Source organism: Ranitomeya variabilis, chromosome 7 (assembly GCF_051348905.1).
Source record: "Ranitomeya variabilis isolate aRanVar5 chromosome 7, aRanVar5.hap1, whole genome shotgun sequence".
Lineage (NCBI taxonomy): Eukaryota > Metazoa > Chordata > Amphibia > Anura > Dendrobatidae > Ranitomeya > Ranitomeya variabilis.
In genome coordinates, this window is record NC_135238.1 from 93,989,943 (window position 1) to 94,004,248 (window position 14,306).

The window sequence follows — 14,306 nt, forward strand, 5'->3', positions numbered from 1 at the left end:
TTTCTTTTTCTGCAGCAAAACCTGATCTCTTGGCAGGAAAGAAGCTGCAGGAAAAAAAAAGTATGTTTTCCTTGTTTGTTTTTTCCTTTGGTTTTGGCATGCTCGATTTGTCTCTTCTGTATGCTGATACAGTTTAGTGTTGAAAATAAAAATCGTATTCAATATAATGGTTTTGCTCCCCCCCCCCCAAAAAAAAAAAAAACCAACAAAAAAACAGAAAAACCTGACCACTGCGTTTTTTTCACCACCCATTAATTTCAGTGGGTGAAAGATGCTGAAAGGAGTGACATGCTCCATTGTGGAAAAAAACATGCAAAGCACAAACTGATGACAAAAAAAACAAAAAGCTGTGTGCATGAGATTTCTGAAATCTCAGACTTTTCTGGTACTGTAAAACACAGCTGAAAATGTGCATAAAAATGCCTAGTGTGAACTGAGGCACTCTAGTTAGGGAATGCACTACAATTCTAATAATATTTGCCTACCCAGTTTCGCAGAGCTAGCTAGCAGAGGCATAAAAACAAGATTTGGCAACATTACTCTAGTTTTCTGTAGAAACATATCTTGATGAATCAGGCCATGTGTGTCTTGGCTGTTCTGTGGCCGAACTCTGGCTGGCAGCTTCTGCACACACCACTTCCCTAGACTCACTGACAGGGAGAGATCTGTTATGATCCTTAGTGGTTGAGGATCACAAATTACTCCAGCTAAGTAACAAACATAGGACAAGCTCTAGGGAGGTGGCAAACTGGACTGACAGCAAATCTGAACCTATCCAAACTCACTAGAAGTAGCCGGTGAACGTGCCTAAAAATCCTAGACGTCTCGAGCCAGCCTGAGGAACTAACTACCCCTAGAGAGAAAGAAAGACCTCTCTTGCCTCCAGAGAAATAATCCCCAAAGATATAGAAGCCCCCAACAGATAATAACGGTGAGGTAAGAGGAAGGCACATACACAGGGGTGAAAGCAGATTCAGCAAATGAGGCCCACTAATACTAGATAGCAGAAAATAGAAAAGGGAATCTATGCGGTCAGTAAAAAACCCTTACAAAATATCCACACTGAGATTTCAAGAACCCCCACACCAACTCACGGTGTGGGGGGAGAAACTCAGTCCCCTAGAGCAACCAGCAAGCGAGGAAATCACATTTTAGCGAGCTGGACTAAAAACATAATAAACACTGATAATCAAAAAATGATCAAACAAAAACTTAGCTTGTCTTGGAGAGACTGGGAGCAAGGTAGACACAAGGAATCTGAAGAGCACTGAATACATTGATAGCAGGCAAGGAACTGAGTCTCCAGGTGAGCTAAATAGGAAACCAACCAAGGATAACGAACCAGCTGATGCAGCCAACCTGCAGAAAGACAACACTACACAGTACCGCTTGTGACCACTAGAGGGAGCCCAAAAATAGAATTCACAAGAGATCTGTCAAATGGGATCGTGGAAAAACCGCTGGAGACCTGCCTCAGACTGGTCAGCTGAATCACATAGTACTTGTCCAGGTTTTAGAAGTTTGTGGTCTCCGAAATGTTTCACTTTTGCAGGTTGTGACATACAGTACAGACCAAAAGTTTGGACATAAGTTCTCATTTAAAGATTTTTCTGTATTTTCATGACTATGAAAATTGTAATTTCACACTGAAGGCATCAAAACTATGAAAATTAACACATGTGGAATTATATACTTAACAAAAAAGTGTGAAACAACTGAAAATATGTCTTATATTCTAGGTTCTTCATAGTAGCCACCTTTTGCTTTTATAACCGCTTTGCACACTCTTGGCATTCTCTTGATGAGCTTCAAGAGGTAGTCACTGGAAATGGTTTTCACTTCACAGGTGTGCCCTGTCAGGTTTAATAAGTGGGATTTCTGGCCTTATAAATAGGGTTGGGACCATCAGTTGTGTTGAGCAGAAGTCTGGTGCATAAACAGCTGATAGTCCTACTGAATAGACTGTTAGAATTTGTATTATGGCAAGAAAAAAGCAGCTAAGTAAAGAAAAATGAGTGGCCATCATTACTTTAAGAAATGAAGGTGTCAGTCTGAAAAATTGGGAAACTTTGAAAGTGTCCCCAAGTGCAGTTGCAAAAACCATCAAGCGCTACAAAGAAACTGGCTCACATGAGGACCGCCCCAGGAAAGGAAGACCAAGAGTCACCTCTGCTTCTGAGGATAAGTTTATCCAAGTCACACCAGCCTCAGAAATCCCAGGTTAACAGCAGCTCAGATTAGAGACCAGGTCAATGCCACACAGAGTTCTAGTAGCAGACACATCTCTACAACAACTGTTAAGAGGAGACTTTGTGCAGCAGGCCTTCATGGTAAAATAGCTGCTAGGAAACCACTGCTAAGGGCAGGCAACAAGCAGAAGAGACTTGTTTTGGCTAAAGAACACAAGGAATGGACATTAGACCAGTGGAAATCTGTGCTTTGGTCTGATGAGTCCAAATTTGAGATCTTTGGTTCCAACCACCGTGTCTTTGTGCGACGCAGAAAAGGTGAACGGATGGACTCTATATGCCTGGTTCCCACCGTGAAGCTTGGAGGAGGAGGTGTGATGGTGCTTTGCTGGTGACACTGTTGGGGATTTATTCAAAATTGAAGGCATACTGAACCAGCATGGCTACCACAGCATCTTGCAGAGGCATGCTATTCCATCTGGTTTGCGTTTAGTCGGATCATCATTTATTTTTCAACAGGACAATGACCCCAGAGTGAAGGCAAAAGGGCCAACAAGTGCTAAGCATCTCTGGGAACTCCTTCAAGATTGTTGGAAGACCATTTCCGGTGACTACCTCTTGAAGCTCATCAAGAGAATGCCAAGAGTGTGCAAAGTAGTCATCAAAGCAAAAGGTGGCTACTTTGAAGATCCTAGAATATAAGACATATTTTCAGTTGTTTCACACTTTTTTGTTAAGTATATAATTCCACGTGTTAATTCAGTTTTTATGCCTTCAATGTGAATTTACAATTTTCGTAGTCATGAAAATACAGAAAAATCTTTAAATGAGAAGGTGTGTCCAAACTTTTGGTCTGTACTGTACATGGCTGCACTAATGCAGACAGTTCTTGCAGCCCAAACTTGTGGCAGCATGAATTAAAGAACAGGCTCCCTTTAAAAACGCCAAAATAAACATATGATGTAACACAAGTATAAAAAAAAGTGTTTTACACCACTCAGGATAATCATGAATATCGGTTTCTGCCCAATAGCTAGCACTACCAGCAAGAAGCAGTTTCCAGCTCCAGCAGCAGATGTAAGCCGGGTTGGGAGAGTGCCACCACTCTGTCGTACTGTTTAGTGCCTGCTCCTGTGTTCTGCAGATCAACTTCTAGCCAGTTTTTGCTTCCTAGCTTAGTCAGTAGCCAGACAGTCAGTTGATTAGTGAGGGGTGCAAAGTATTGAACTCCCCCAATCTGATATTGATGATCTCTCTCGCAGGTAGGTTATCTGAATCTGAGAAATGTACAGTACACATAGGACATAAGTACAGTGGATTGTAAATGAGAATTTATTCAGAACTGTGAACTTGAAATCCAAAGTATGTAAATCACCACAAAGTTCTAAGTGAAATGTGTAGCAATTTCTGCAGAGGTAATAATAATAATAATCTTTATTTATACAGCGCCAACATATTCCGCAGCGCTTTACAGTTTAACAGCTTCAAACACAACAGTCATAAGTAACAATGTTAACAATACAATAATTAAAGCAACACAAGATGACTCTGCTCGTGAGAGCTTACAATCTACAATGAGGTGGGGAGATACAAAGTACAGGTGTGTATTTACAATGATGGTCCAGCCATCTTCAGGGAGTGGGGGATAGATGGAAGTAGTGAATGGGCTACACACAAACAAAATAACTGATTAGGGAACATGATAGGCCGCTCTAAACAAATGTGTTTTGAGGGAGCGCCTAAAACTATGCAAATTGTGGATGGTCCTAATTTCTTGGGGTAGAGCATTCCAGAGGATTGGCGCAGCACGGGAGAAGTCTTGGAGTCGGGAGTGGGAGGTACGGATTAGTGCAGAGGTTAGTCGAAAGTCATTTGCAGAGCGCAGAGGTCGGTTAGGCCGATAGACAGAAATGAGGGAGGAGATGTAAGGGGGTGCCGCACTGTGAGGAGCTTTGTGGGTGAGAACAAGTACTTTGAATTGTATCCTGTAATGAATGGGCAGCCAGTGTAATGACTGGCGGAGAGCAGACGCGTTTGAGTAACGATTAGCTAGAAAGACAACCCTGGCTGCTGCATTAATGATAGACTAGAGAGGGGAAAGTCGAGTGAGGGGGAGGCCAATTAATAGAGCGTTGCACTAGTCTAGGCGGGAGTGGATCAGGGCAACAGTGAGGGTTTTTGTTGTTTCTTCAGTGAGAAAAGGGCGGATTCTAGAGATGTTCTTTAGGTGTAAGCGGCATGAGCGGGCAAGAGATTGTATATGGGATGTGAAGGAGAGATCGGAGTCAAACAACACCCAGACAGCGTGTCTGCTGCCAGGGTGTTATTATGGTGCCACCCACGGAGAGGGAAACGTCAGGTTTAGGGAGGTTAGTAGATGTTGGGAGCAGAAGTTTAGTTTTGGAGAGGTTGAGTTTCAGATAGAGAGCGGACATGATGTCAGAGACTGCGGACAGACAGTCAGTGGTGTTCTGTAGTACAGCAGGAGTAAGGCTGTCGTAAGGATGACGTGTATAGTTGTGTGTCGTCGGCATAAAGATGGTTCTGAAAACCAAATCTGCTGATGGTCTGTCCAATTGTGGCCGTGTAGAGGGAGAAGAGAAGGGGGTCAAGGACTGAGCCCTGGGGTACCCCGACAGTGAGAGGAAGAGGAGATGAAGTGGAGCCAAAGAACAGAACACTGAAGGAGCGGTCAGAAAGATAGGAGAACCAGGAGAGAGCAGTGTCCTTAATGCCAAGTGACTGGAGCCTAGAGAGTAAGAGAGGGTGGTCAACAGTGTCGAAAGCTGCAGAAAGATCGAGAAGAATGAGCAGAGAGTGGTCACCGTTACATTTTGCTGTCAGAAGGTAGTTGGTCACTTTGATGAGTGCAGTTTCTGTCGAGTGTAGGGGGCGGAAGCCGGACTGTGAAGGGTCTAGGAGGGAGTAAATGGAGAGGTAACGGGTAAGGCGGGAGTAGACTAGGCGCTCCAAGAGTTTAGAGATGAAGGGGAGGTTGGAGACTGGTCTGTAGTTATTTGTGCAGGATGGGTCGAGGGAGGGTTTCTTTAGTAATGGAGTAATGATAGTGTGTTTGAAGGAGGGGAAAATGCCAGAGGAGAGATTAAAGATTGTAGTTAGGTGAGTTGTGACGACTGGAGATGTAAGGGAATGGGGTCGGTAGTGCATGTAGTCGGACGAGAAGAGAGGAGCCTAGAGATTTCTTCTGTGATGGGATCAAATGCGGAGAGTGAGCCAGGGGAGATGCAGGGAGGGAAGGGAGTCACTGAACTTGGTGATTGGGAGCGGATTTCCTGATGGATATTGTCTATTTTCTCTATAAAGTGGGAGGCCAGGTCATCAGCACAAATGTCTGTGATGGGGGCTTGAGCTTTTGGCCTGAGGTGGGAGTGAAAGGTGTCAAAAAGTTTCTTGGGGTTGTTGGATAGTGAGGAGATCAGAGTGGTGAAGTAGGTCTGTTTGGCGAGGTGAAGGGCAGAGTTATAGGTTTTTAACAAATTTGAAGTGTATGAAGTCATCTGGTGTGCGAGTTTTCCTCCATAAGCGTTCAGCACTCCTAGAGCATCACTGGAGAAATCGGGTTTGCGATGTGAGCCAGGGCTGTTTTACTCTGTGCTTGGAGGTTCTGAGGGTGAGGGGAGCTACTTGGTCTAGGGTGCTTCTAAGAGTGTCATTGTAGTGATGTAACGCCAGATCAGGACAGGAAAAAGAGGAGATTGGGGACAGTGATGAGTGTAAGGAGTCTGAAAGTGTATAAGGGTTAATGACTTGTAGATTTCTGATTGAATGGTAGGTAGGAGCGTGCTGGGGTGAGTGAGGATTTGTGAGCATGAAGGAGAGAATGTTGTGGTCAGAGAGGGGAAGTGGTGAGTTATTTAGGTAGGAGATTAAACACAGCCAGACAAAGACCAGGTCAAGGTTGTTAACGTCCTTGTGTGTCTCAGAGGTTGAGAGCTGTGAGGCCGAGTGAAGTGGTTAGTGAAAGAAGCTGGGATGCAGATGTAGAAGTGGAGCTGTTTATGGGGATGTTAGAACTCCCAACCCTTATCCTGGGAGACTTCGAGGACATGAAGTGCGGCAGCCAGGCAGAGAGATGGTCCAGGAAGTGGGTGGGTGAGCCTGGGGGCCGCTATATGACCGCTACTCTGAGGGAGAGGGGACGGAAGAGCCTGATGGTGTGGACCTCAAAAGAAGGGAATGAGAGTGATGGAGCTGGGGGGATGTCCTGGAAGGTGCATTGTGGGGAGAGGAGTATGCCAACTCCACCACCAGGTGTTTGTGAGTCTCGGGGAATGGGAGAATTGTATGCCACCATGGGAAATGGCAGCAGGGGAGACAGTGTCAGAATCCTGGATCCAGGTTTCAGTGAGGGCCAATAGATTTAGAGTTGTTCAGAAAGTAGTTGTGCAGGAAAGGAAGCTTGTTACATACAGACCATGGATTCCAAAGGGCACAATTAAAAGGAGGAGATGAGGGAGTGCAAGTAATAATAAGGTTAGAATGTTTTTGATGTGAGGTAGGGTAGCAGTTGAGGTTGTGGGATGGTGGACCAGGGTTGGGGGAGATGTCTCCCGAAAAACTGTAGGAGTAGGAAGATAAAAAGCAAAAAGTTTTTGGAATTGTAATAAGTTTTTTTTGTGCAGTGTGTTTTGGCAAGATGGACTGAGGTTTTTCAGGAAGGTGAGAAGTGCATGGGAGCTGTACATGGGAGAGGGAAGGAGAGAGGAGCTGATGTATATGAGTCGTGATGGAGGGGGGATTGGGCGGTGGACGTGGATTGCAAGGGAACATAGGAATAAAGCACATGATTAGAAGGGAGAGCAGAGTGTGGGTTACCTGGCTCCTGCCCTAACTACCATGGAATAACTGCTATAACTTGATGCTTAGCTAATGCGATGCTTTGCTGAATGGGTGCGACCCCACGGTATATCTTCTACATAAAGTTACAAACGTCGACAAGTTAATAAAACTGATCTGTCAGACAATACAGAACAGTGTGTTTCAGCATGCGAGTGCCAAGAATACAGTTCTTCTCCAGCCTCCCATTATCAGTGGTCTCCAAGTATTAGGATGTGCTTGGAGCAGAGGCGTAGCTAGGGTTTTGGTACGGGGGGGGGGGCGAAGCTTCTGAGTGGGCCCCTAACCGGGTAACCTTGATTACAATTCGGTGACCCGCCCTAATAGTGGAGAACCAAAATAGATATTACCACCATACGGTCAGTGGTAAATACAGTCCTACAGAACATATAAGATCACAGCATAGTTACAGATAATGTCTTACCGCTTATGTTTTCTGATGGAGTTGTTCACTTTTCCCGTCTTTTCCATCTGGCCCAGACCGACATAACTTCTTCCAGCCAGGACTCGTCTGCAGAGAATACAACAAAGACACATTTCACTTCTCACATTCCAGCCCCATCATCATCATCTATTCCCAACCTGCACAAACTCCTCATCCTGCTGATACCCCAAATACTGAGCCGCTGCTGCCATATGTGTCCCTATTACTGCACCTGATACCCCAATACTGAGCCACTGCTGCTGTATGTGTCCCTATTACTGCCCGATACCCCAATACTGAGCCGCTGCTGCCATGTGTCCCTATTACTGCACCTGATACCCCAATACTGAGCCGCTGCTGCCGTATGTGTCCCTATTACTGCACCTGCTGTGTAAATACTAAAGCACCCCCTCTATAATATAGTAATGCCAGGTGCAAGTGCCCTAGAAAACACTGCCCATATTTTTCCCCCTAGAAAGTAATATTGCCGTGTGCCCCTTTGATAGTCACAGTAACCAGAGTTCCCCTATAACAATAAGTGCCCACTTTACATTTAATAATGTCCCGAGTCTCCGCCTGTACAGCTCCCCTATACACAGCATGATGCTCCCTTACTGTATAGTACCACCCACACAGTATACTGACCCCTTAGTAGACTCCAAACTGATGCCTCCAACACTGTATGGTGGCCTTCACTGTAATCCCCACTGTATGATGGCCCCATAGATAACCTCCATATAGTATAATGTGCCAAATAGTCCTCAATATAGTACAAGACAGTACCCCTATAGGCAGACCCTGTAGTATAAGGCAGTACCCCTATAGACAGACCCTGTGGTATAAGGCAGCACCCCCCCCCATAGGCAGATCCTGTAGTGTATTAGGCGGAACCCCCCATAGGCAGATCCTGCAGTGTATTAGGCAGCAGCCCCCCCCCCCCCCAGTCAGATCCTGTAGTGTATTAGGCAGCAGACCCCCCATAGACAAATCCTGTAGTGTATTAGGCAGCAGCCCCCCCATAGTCAGATCCTGTAGTGTATTAGGCAGCACCCTCCCCCCCCAGTCAGATCCTGTAGTGTATTAGGCAGCAGACCCCCCATAGACAGATCCTGTAGTGTATTAGGCAGCAGCCCCCCCCCTCCCCAAGTCAGATCCTGTAGTGTATTAGGCAGCAGACCCCCCATAGACAGATCCTGTAGTGTATTAGGCAGCAGCCCCCCCCCCCAGTCAGATCCTGTAGTGTATTAGGCAGCAGCCCCCCCCCATAATCAGATCCTATAGTGTATTAGGCAGCACCCCCCATAGTCAGATCCTAGTGTATTAGGCAGCAGCCCCCCCATAGTCAGATCCTGTAGTGTATTAGGCAACAGCCCCCCATAGTCAGATCCAGTAGTGTATTAGGCAGCAGCCCCCCCATAGTCAGATCCTGTAGTGTATTAGGCAGCAGCCCCCCCAGTCAGATCCTGTAGTGTATTAGGCAGCAGACCCCCCATAGACAGATCCTGTAGTGTATTAGGCAGCAGACCCCCCATAGTCAGATCCTGTAGTGTATTAGGCAGCAGCCCCCCCAGTCAGATCCTGTAGTGTATTAGGCAGCAGACCCCCCATAGACAGATCCTGTAGTGTATTAGGCAGCAGCCCCCCAGTCAGATCCTGTAGTGTATTAGGCAGTAGACCCCCCATAGACAGATCCTGTAGTGTATTAGGCAGCAGCCCCCCCATAGTCAGATCCTGTAGTGTATTAGGCAGCAGCCCCCCCAGTCAGATCCTGTAGTGTATTAGGCAGCAGACCCCCCATAGACAGATCCTGTAGTGTATTAGGCAGCAGACCCCCCATAGTCAGATCCTGTAGTGTATTAGGCAGCAGCCCCCCCCCCATAGGCAGATCCTGTGGTGTATTAGGCAGCAGCCCCCCCCCCAGTCAGATCCTGTAGTGTATTAGGCAGCAGCCCCCCCCATAATCAGATCCTATAGTGTATTAGGCAGCAGACCCCCCATAGACAGATCCTGTAGTGTATTAGGCAGCAGCCCCCCCCCCCAGTCAGATCCTGTAGTGTATTAGGCAGCAGCCCCCCCCATAGGCAGATCCTGTAGTGTATTAGGCAGCAGCCCCCCCCCCCCCAGTCAGATCCTGTAGTGTATTAGGCAGCAGCCCCCCCCCATAGGCAGATCCTGTAGTGTATTAGGCAGCCCCCATTAAAAAAAACAAAAAAAAAAAAACAATACTCGCCTCTCTTCCTCCTTGTTCCAGGGGCGCTCCCTGCTCCCGCTCTTGTCCTGACAGCGGGCGCAGGGCGGTGACGTCACCGAGCCCACTGTCAGTGTCGGCGTCTGCGAGTGACGTCAGACGCTGACAGGGGGATGATGGGGGAAGGAGCGCAGCGCAGCACTCCTTCCCTCATCAATGCGGTGAGCTGTATCGGCTAGTTGCCGATACAGCTCACCATGCAATGACGGCAGGGGGCCCACTGCTGACACCGGGTGCCCCCCCCACCAGATTGATTCTCCCTGCTCTGCCGCAGAATGTAACTGCATCGGCGCGCTGCGCGCGCCAATGTAGTTACAATAGCGTAGCTCCGGGTGGGCCCCCGCAGAGCGCGGGGCCCGGGGCGATGGCCCCCTCTGCCCCCCCGGTAGCTACGCTACTGGCTTGGAGATTTAGTTTCTGTCTCCGTAGCTGAAGGATTTGCAACTGCTAGCCAGCCTGAATACATGTGGGGATTTCCTAACAAACAGGCAGGTTTTGTACACCAGTCTATGAAGGGAAAGCTGGAGTAAGATTTGCCAGTTTCATTAAGCGGTAAAGAATTGGGCACATCTTTCCATGGCTATGCGTCACCACCAGAAATACTACTACAGTCAGTTGCTGGCGCATGTGTCTCACTCTTTGTGGTACAAATTATGTTTTGTCAAGAGAACTTACCAATCCTTCATCCAAGCACGGCCATTTTCATAAAGTTGATGGAAGACTGGTGTAAACTATAAGTCAGCAAGTCATTCTGCAACTTCAAATTGCATAAAAAAAAAATAGTAAAATTTAAATCAGTTTTTTTTACACCATAAAACTTGCAAAAACTGCTTAATGAAACAGGGTTTAAGGGTTCAACGTATTCCTGGATCAATCCTATTAACCAACAATGATCAATATTTTGTGTGTACCATTTATGCTAGAGAACCTTTACTCATTCTATACAGCCCTTACATAGCCCTGTGGAGTCTAACAAGCCTTAAAATGTTCCTATAATTGAAAGGTATCTCCCTATACACGAAACCGGGTCCACCCAGTGTGACTGGAGCACTTGCCCAACTTGGCTCCGTTACGTTGGCTTTGGGACTGCTGCAGAAAGCCACGTACAGGGCTCCATGAATGCAAATATAAACAAATATAAAACTTCCACAGTCGGTGTCATTGTGATAACTTTATTTTTGCTTCATTTCAGGAAACCTGTGTATTTTTACAGCATATCAGGCCGTTTTGATGTTGGAAATCTGGCATCCTACCTTCTGTGTAATGAATATTTTCAAGAGAAAATAAGTAAACTGAATTATCTTCAATAACCGTGACTACGAAAGCGGCGCCATCATACATACAGAAACATTCAGTTTAAGATATGTCTAATTCTCACATTTAATACACAGCAGCTAATGAAAATTTCCTTGAACTTCAACTTCATGGAAATCCCTCACAGGCTTTTCACTGATTGACAAGAGGCTGAAGTCTGCTGCATCTGTCTGATGCCTTTTCATTTTTATTTTCCATTTTTGCAATTCTGGATCCAAACTGCATGGCTCTTTTGGGCAAGACTGAAGAGTTTCCAAGTCCAAGCATCACAGCAGCTACTCGCAAAATTAACTTTTCACCTAGCCCCCTGGCAAGCAACAAGTTAGTTTTTTCCCAGAGTGGAAGAGAGTTCAAAAAGGAAACCACATCTTCATCCAGAAATGGAAACCTAAAATAAAATGTAAACACCATGAAACTCCAGCCATATTATAATACTTTACATCAAATTTTAATGACTTCTCTGAGGTTAAACCATATTGTCATAAAATTCATATACAGACGATCTTTTACCAAATGTTTCATGTTGAACATCGCAATGTAATAGTGGCTGCACAACAGAATACATTTTTTTTTCCATTTTGCCTCTTTGTTGCGACGATATTAGCAAAGTATTTGACACCTAATGAGTTAAAGGGGAATTCCCAGCTCCAAGATCCTATTTCAATATGTAGTAGGTGTAATAATAATATTAACAAATACCTACAATTAGAAATGTAGTATAGTTCTCCTGATTCACCATGTTGCTTACCCCATATGCAGGGCATTGCAGTAGCTTAGGTAATCCATTGTCACGACAGTTAGTTGTTGGTGGTCATAATCATGGATACCTAAGCTATTGCAATGCCCTGCACATGGAGTAAGCTACAAAAACAAAAGAAAAAAAAAAGAAGAAAGGTGACCCCTATTACAAAAGTGAACTTTCACAAGGATCCCAGATGTGTTCTTTTGATCGCGGTGACCAAAAAAAAACAACTTAATTCTGTTTTCGATTTTTTCTCGCTACGCCTTTTTTGATAGATCGGGCAATTCTGAACGCGCTGATACCAAATGTGTATGTTAGATTTTTTTTAAATTGTTTTATTGTTTTATTTTGAATGAGGCAAAGGCGGGTAATTTAAACTTTTCATTTTTAGGTTGTTAAAACTATTTTTCTTTAAGTTTTGGCATGCTTCAATAGCCTCCATGGGAGGCTAGAAGCCGTCACAACTAGATCTGCTACGTAGGAGCGATGCTCAGATCGTCTCTATGTAGCAGAATTACTGCACTGCTATAAGCGCCGACCACAGGGGCGCTCATAGCAATCCAGCATCAACAACCTGTTCAAAACAGCTGACATGTCCCAGCTTTGATGTGGGCTCACCGCCGGAGCCCACACCGCCGGAGCCCACATCAAAGTGGGGGATACTGCCATTGGACGCACTATCCCGTCCAATGGCAATAAGGGGTTAAGAATGGACACAACCAAAATACCTAAGCTCCACTTATGACTGCAGCACACAACTGTCACTCTTTAACCATGACTGAATAAGAGGAATTACTTTTTTTTTTGGAGGTGGTGGGGTGATGGGTTGCAGGAATTTTATTAACTTTTTGGATATACTACCACTGCACCATAGTCTTGATGCTTCCATGCAATTGATAATGGGATCATTACTGCAGACCTTGTAATACACAAGCAGTCAGACTGATTAGACGTATCCCTCGTTGATGATCCAATATTAACCATTACATTTTACTATCTTGTATAAAAGCTAGGAATAGAAATACTTATTTCTGCGTTTTAGAAAATAACACAAGATGCACAGTACTATAGTAATATCCTGACAAATGCACATTCCCCAACAGAAATGTTAGTCTCATAGCCCTGGATTTTATATGGGTATACACGTGCAAAGCTATTCCCCTGATGAACCCGAATGGCGGAAATGTGTTGAGAAACACATAGGGTGAATCCACAGCTGAAAGGGACAGTTGTGGCCTTGCCCTTTTCAGGGCGAGCGTGTTGGGGTAATCAAGGCCTTAAACATCATAGGACCCAATAAGGATATTTCAGGACTACTGCTTTTACGTATCATTTCTAATATGCAAGGACTCCTGTGGACCAGCAGATGAGTGAGAATGTTCCTTTTTTTTATGCATCTCCCTATTCACGCACACCAAAGGTTTCATGGATAGACGTTCTTTGAGATGGGATTTTTTTTTTTTTAACCAAACAGGACAGGTGGGTCTCTTGTATTTGGCGGACCAAACTTTATGAAGTTGACCGCTGTCAGAAACATTATGATATACAGTTGCTTGCCAAAGTATTCACCCCCCCGTGGCTTTAAAATATTTTATAACATTACAACCAGTTTTTAAAATATTTTTGTAATCCGATTTGTATGTGATCCATCAGCACCAAATAGTTTTAAGTTGGTGAAGTGAAATGAGAAAAATGTAGGCTTGATTTGTGACTAGGATGGTGGTTCACCTTCCAACAAGACAATGACCCAAAGCATACTGCTAAAGCAACACTCGAGTGGTTTAAGGGAAAACATGTAAATGTTTTGGAGTGGCCTAGTCAAAACCCAGACCTTAATCCAATTGAGACTCTGTGGTCAGACTTGAAGATTGCTGGTCACCAGAGGAAATCATCTAACTTGAAGAAGCTGGAGCAGTTTTACCTTGAGGAACAGGCAAGAAACCCAGTGGCATGATATGGAAAGCTCATAGAGACTTATCCAAAGCGACTTGCAGCTGTAATTGCTCTACAAGGTACTGACTTTAGGGGGCTGAATAGTTCTGTACACTGAAGTTTTCAGTTATTTTGATCTATTTGTTTTCTCCACAATACAAGAAAACCATGGGTGCGAGAGTGGACTTATTGGGAGTTTATCTGGGCTCCCTGGGACTATTTGTGGGCTCAAAATAAGTTTGGATTGTTTGTTTCCTCTGGACTCTTGTGCTTTCCCCTCCTTCCCTTCATAGTGTGTGTCTTGTCTTTTTATGGGTGGCTTATTATTATGATTTCTGATATGAATATGTTCCCCAATAGCTTTATTTTTAATGTACTTTACCCTTGCTGATTTTCTAAGTTGTTTGTTCAATGTGATTGTTTAATTCTTTTGATTAAGATTATACAAAATGTAATAAAAAAAAAAAATAAAACTAAATGTTCACAGTTGTAAGCATGTTCTTTACATGAACTGAGGCAAACCCTCAAAAAAACATGAAATTCCAGGTTGTGATTTAGCAAAACACGAAAAATGCGACAAGGGATGGATACTTTTAAAGC

The 14,306-nt window shown here is 44.7% G+C and overlaps 2 protein-coding genes and 1 long non-coding RNA gene across 9 annotated transcripts in view; 1 reads left to right on the top strand and 2 right to left on the bottom strand.

The window, feature by feature from the left end:
* LOC143786313 (uncharacterized) overlaps positions 1–10,423 on the bottom strand; it is a 48,180-nt gene extending 37,757 nt beyond the window's left edge. The window contains exons 1-2 of the long non-coding RNA XR_013218254.1: positions 10,394–10,423; positions 7,471–7,557 (exon numbers count right to left, since the gene is read on the bottom strand). This is a non-coding gene — a long non-coding RNA (uncharacterized LOC143786313). The remainder of the gene's footprint in view (positions 1–7,470; positions 7,558–10,393) is intronic.
* LOC143786311 (glucose-1-phosphate adenylyltransferase-like) overlaps positions 1–11,048 on the top strand; it is a 243,915-nt gene extending 232,867 nt beyond the window's left edge. For all 6 annotated transcript variants that reach the window (XM_077275581.1, XM_077275583.1, XM_077275584.1 and 3 more), the window contains one exon: positions 10,911–11,048. In XM_077275581.1, coding sequence (XP_077131696.1) covers positions 10,911–11,028 — 118 coding nt within the window. In that variant the 3' untranslated portion in view covers positions 11,029–11,048. The remainder of the gene's footprint in view (positions 1–10,910) is intronic.
* The window catches only part of ASNSD1 (asparagine synthetase domain containing 1), a 28,134-nt gene continuing 24,702 nt past the window's right edge, over positions 10,875–14,306 (bottom strand). For both annotated transcript variants that reach the window (XM_077275577.1, XM_077275578.1), the window contains exon 6: positions 10,875–11,420. In XM_077275577.1, coding sequence (XP_077131692.1) covers positions 11,165–11,420 — 256 coding nt within the window. In that variant the 3' untranslated portion in view covers positions 10,875–11,164. The remainder of the gene's footprint in view (positions 11,421–14,306) is intronic.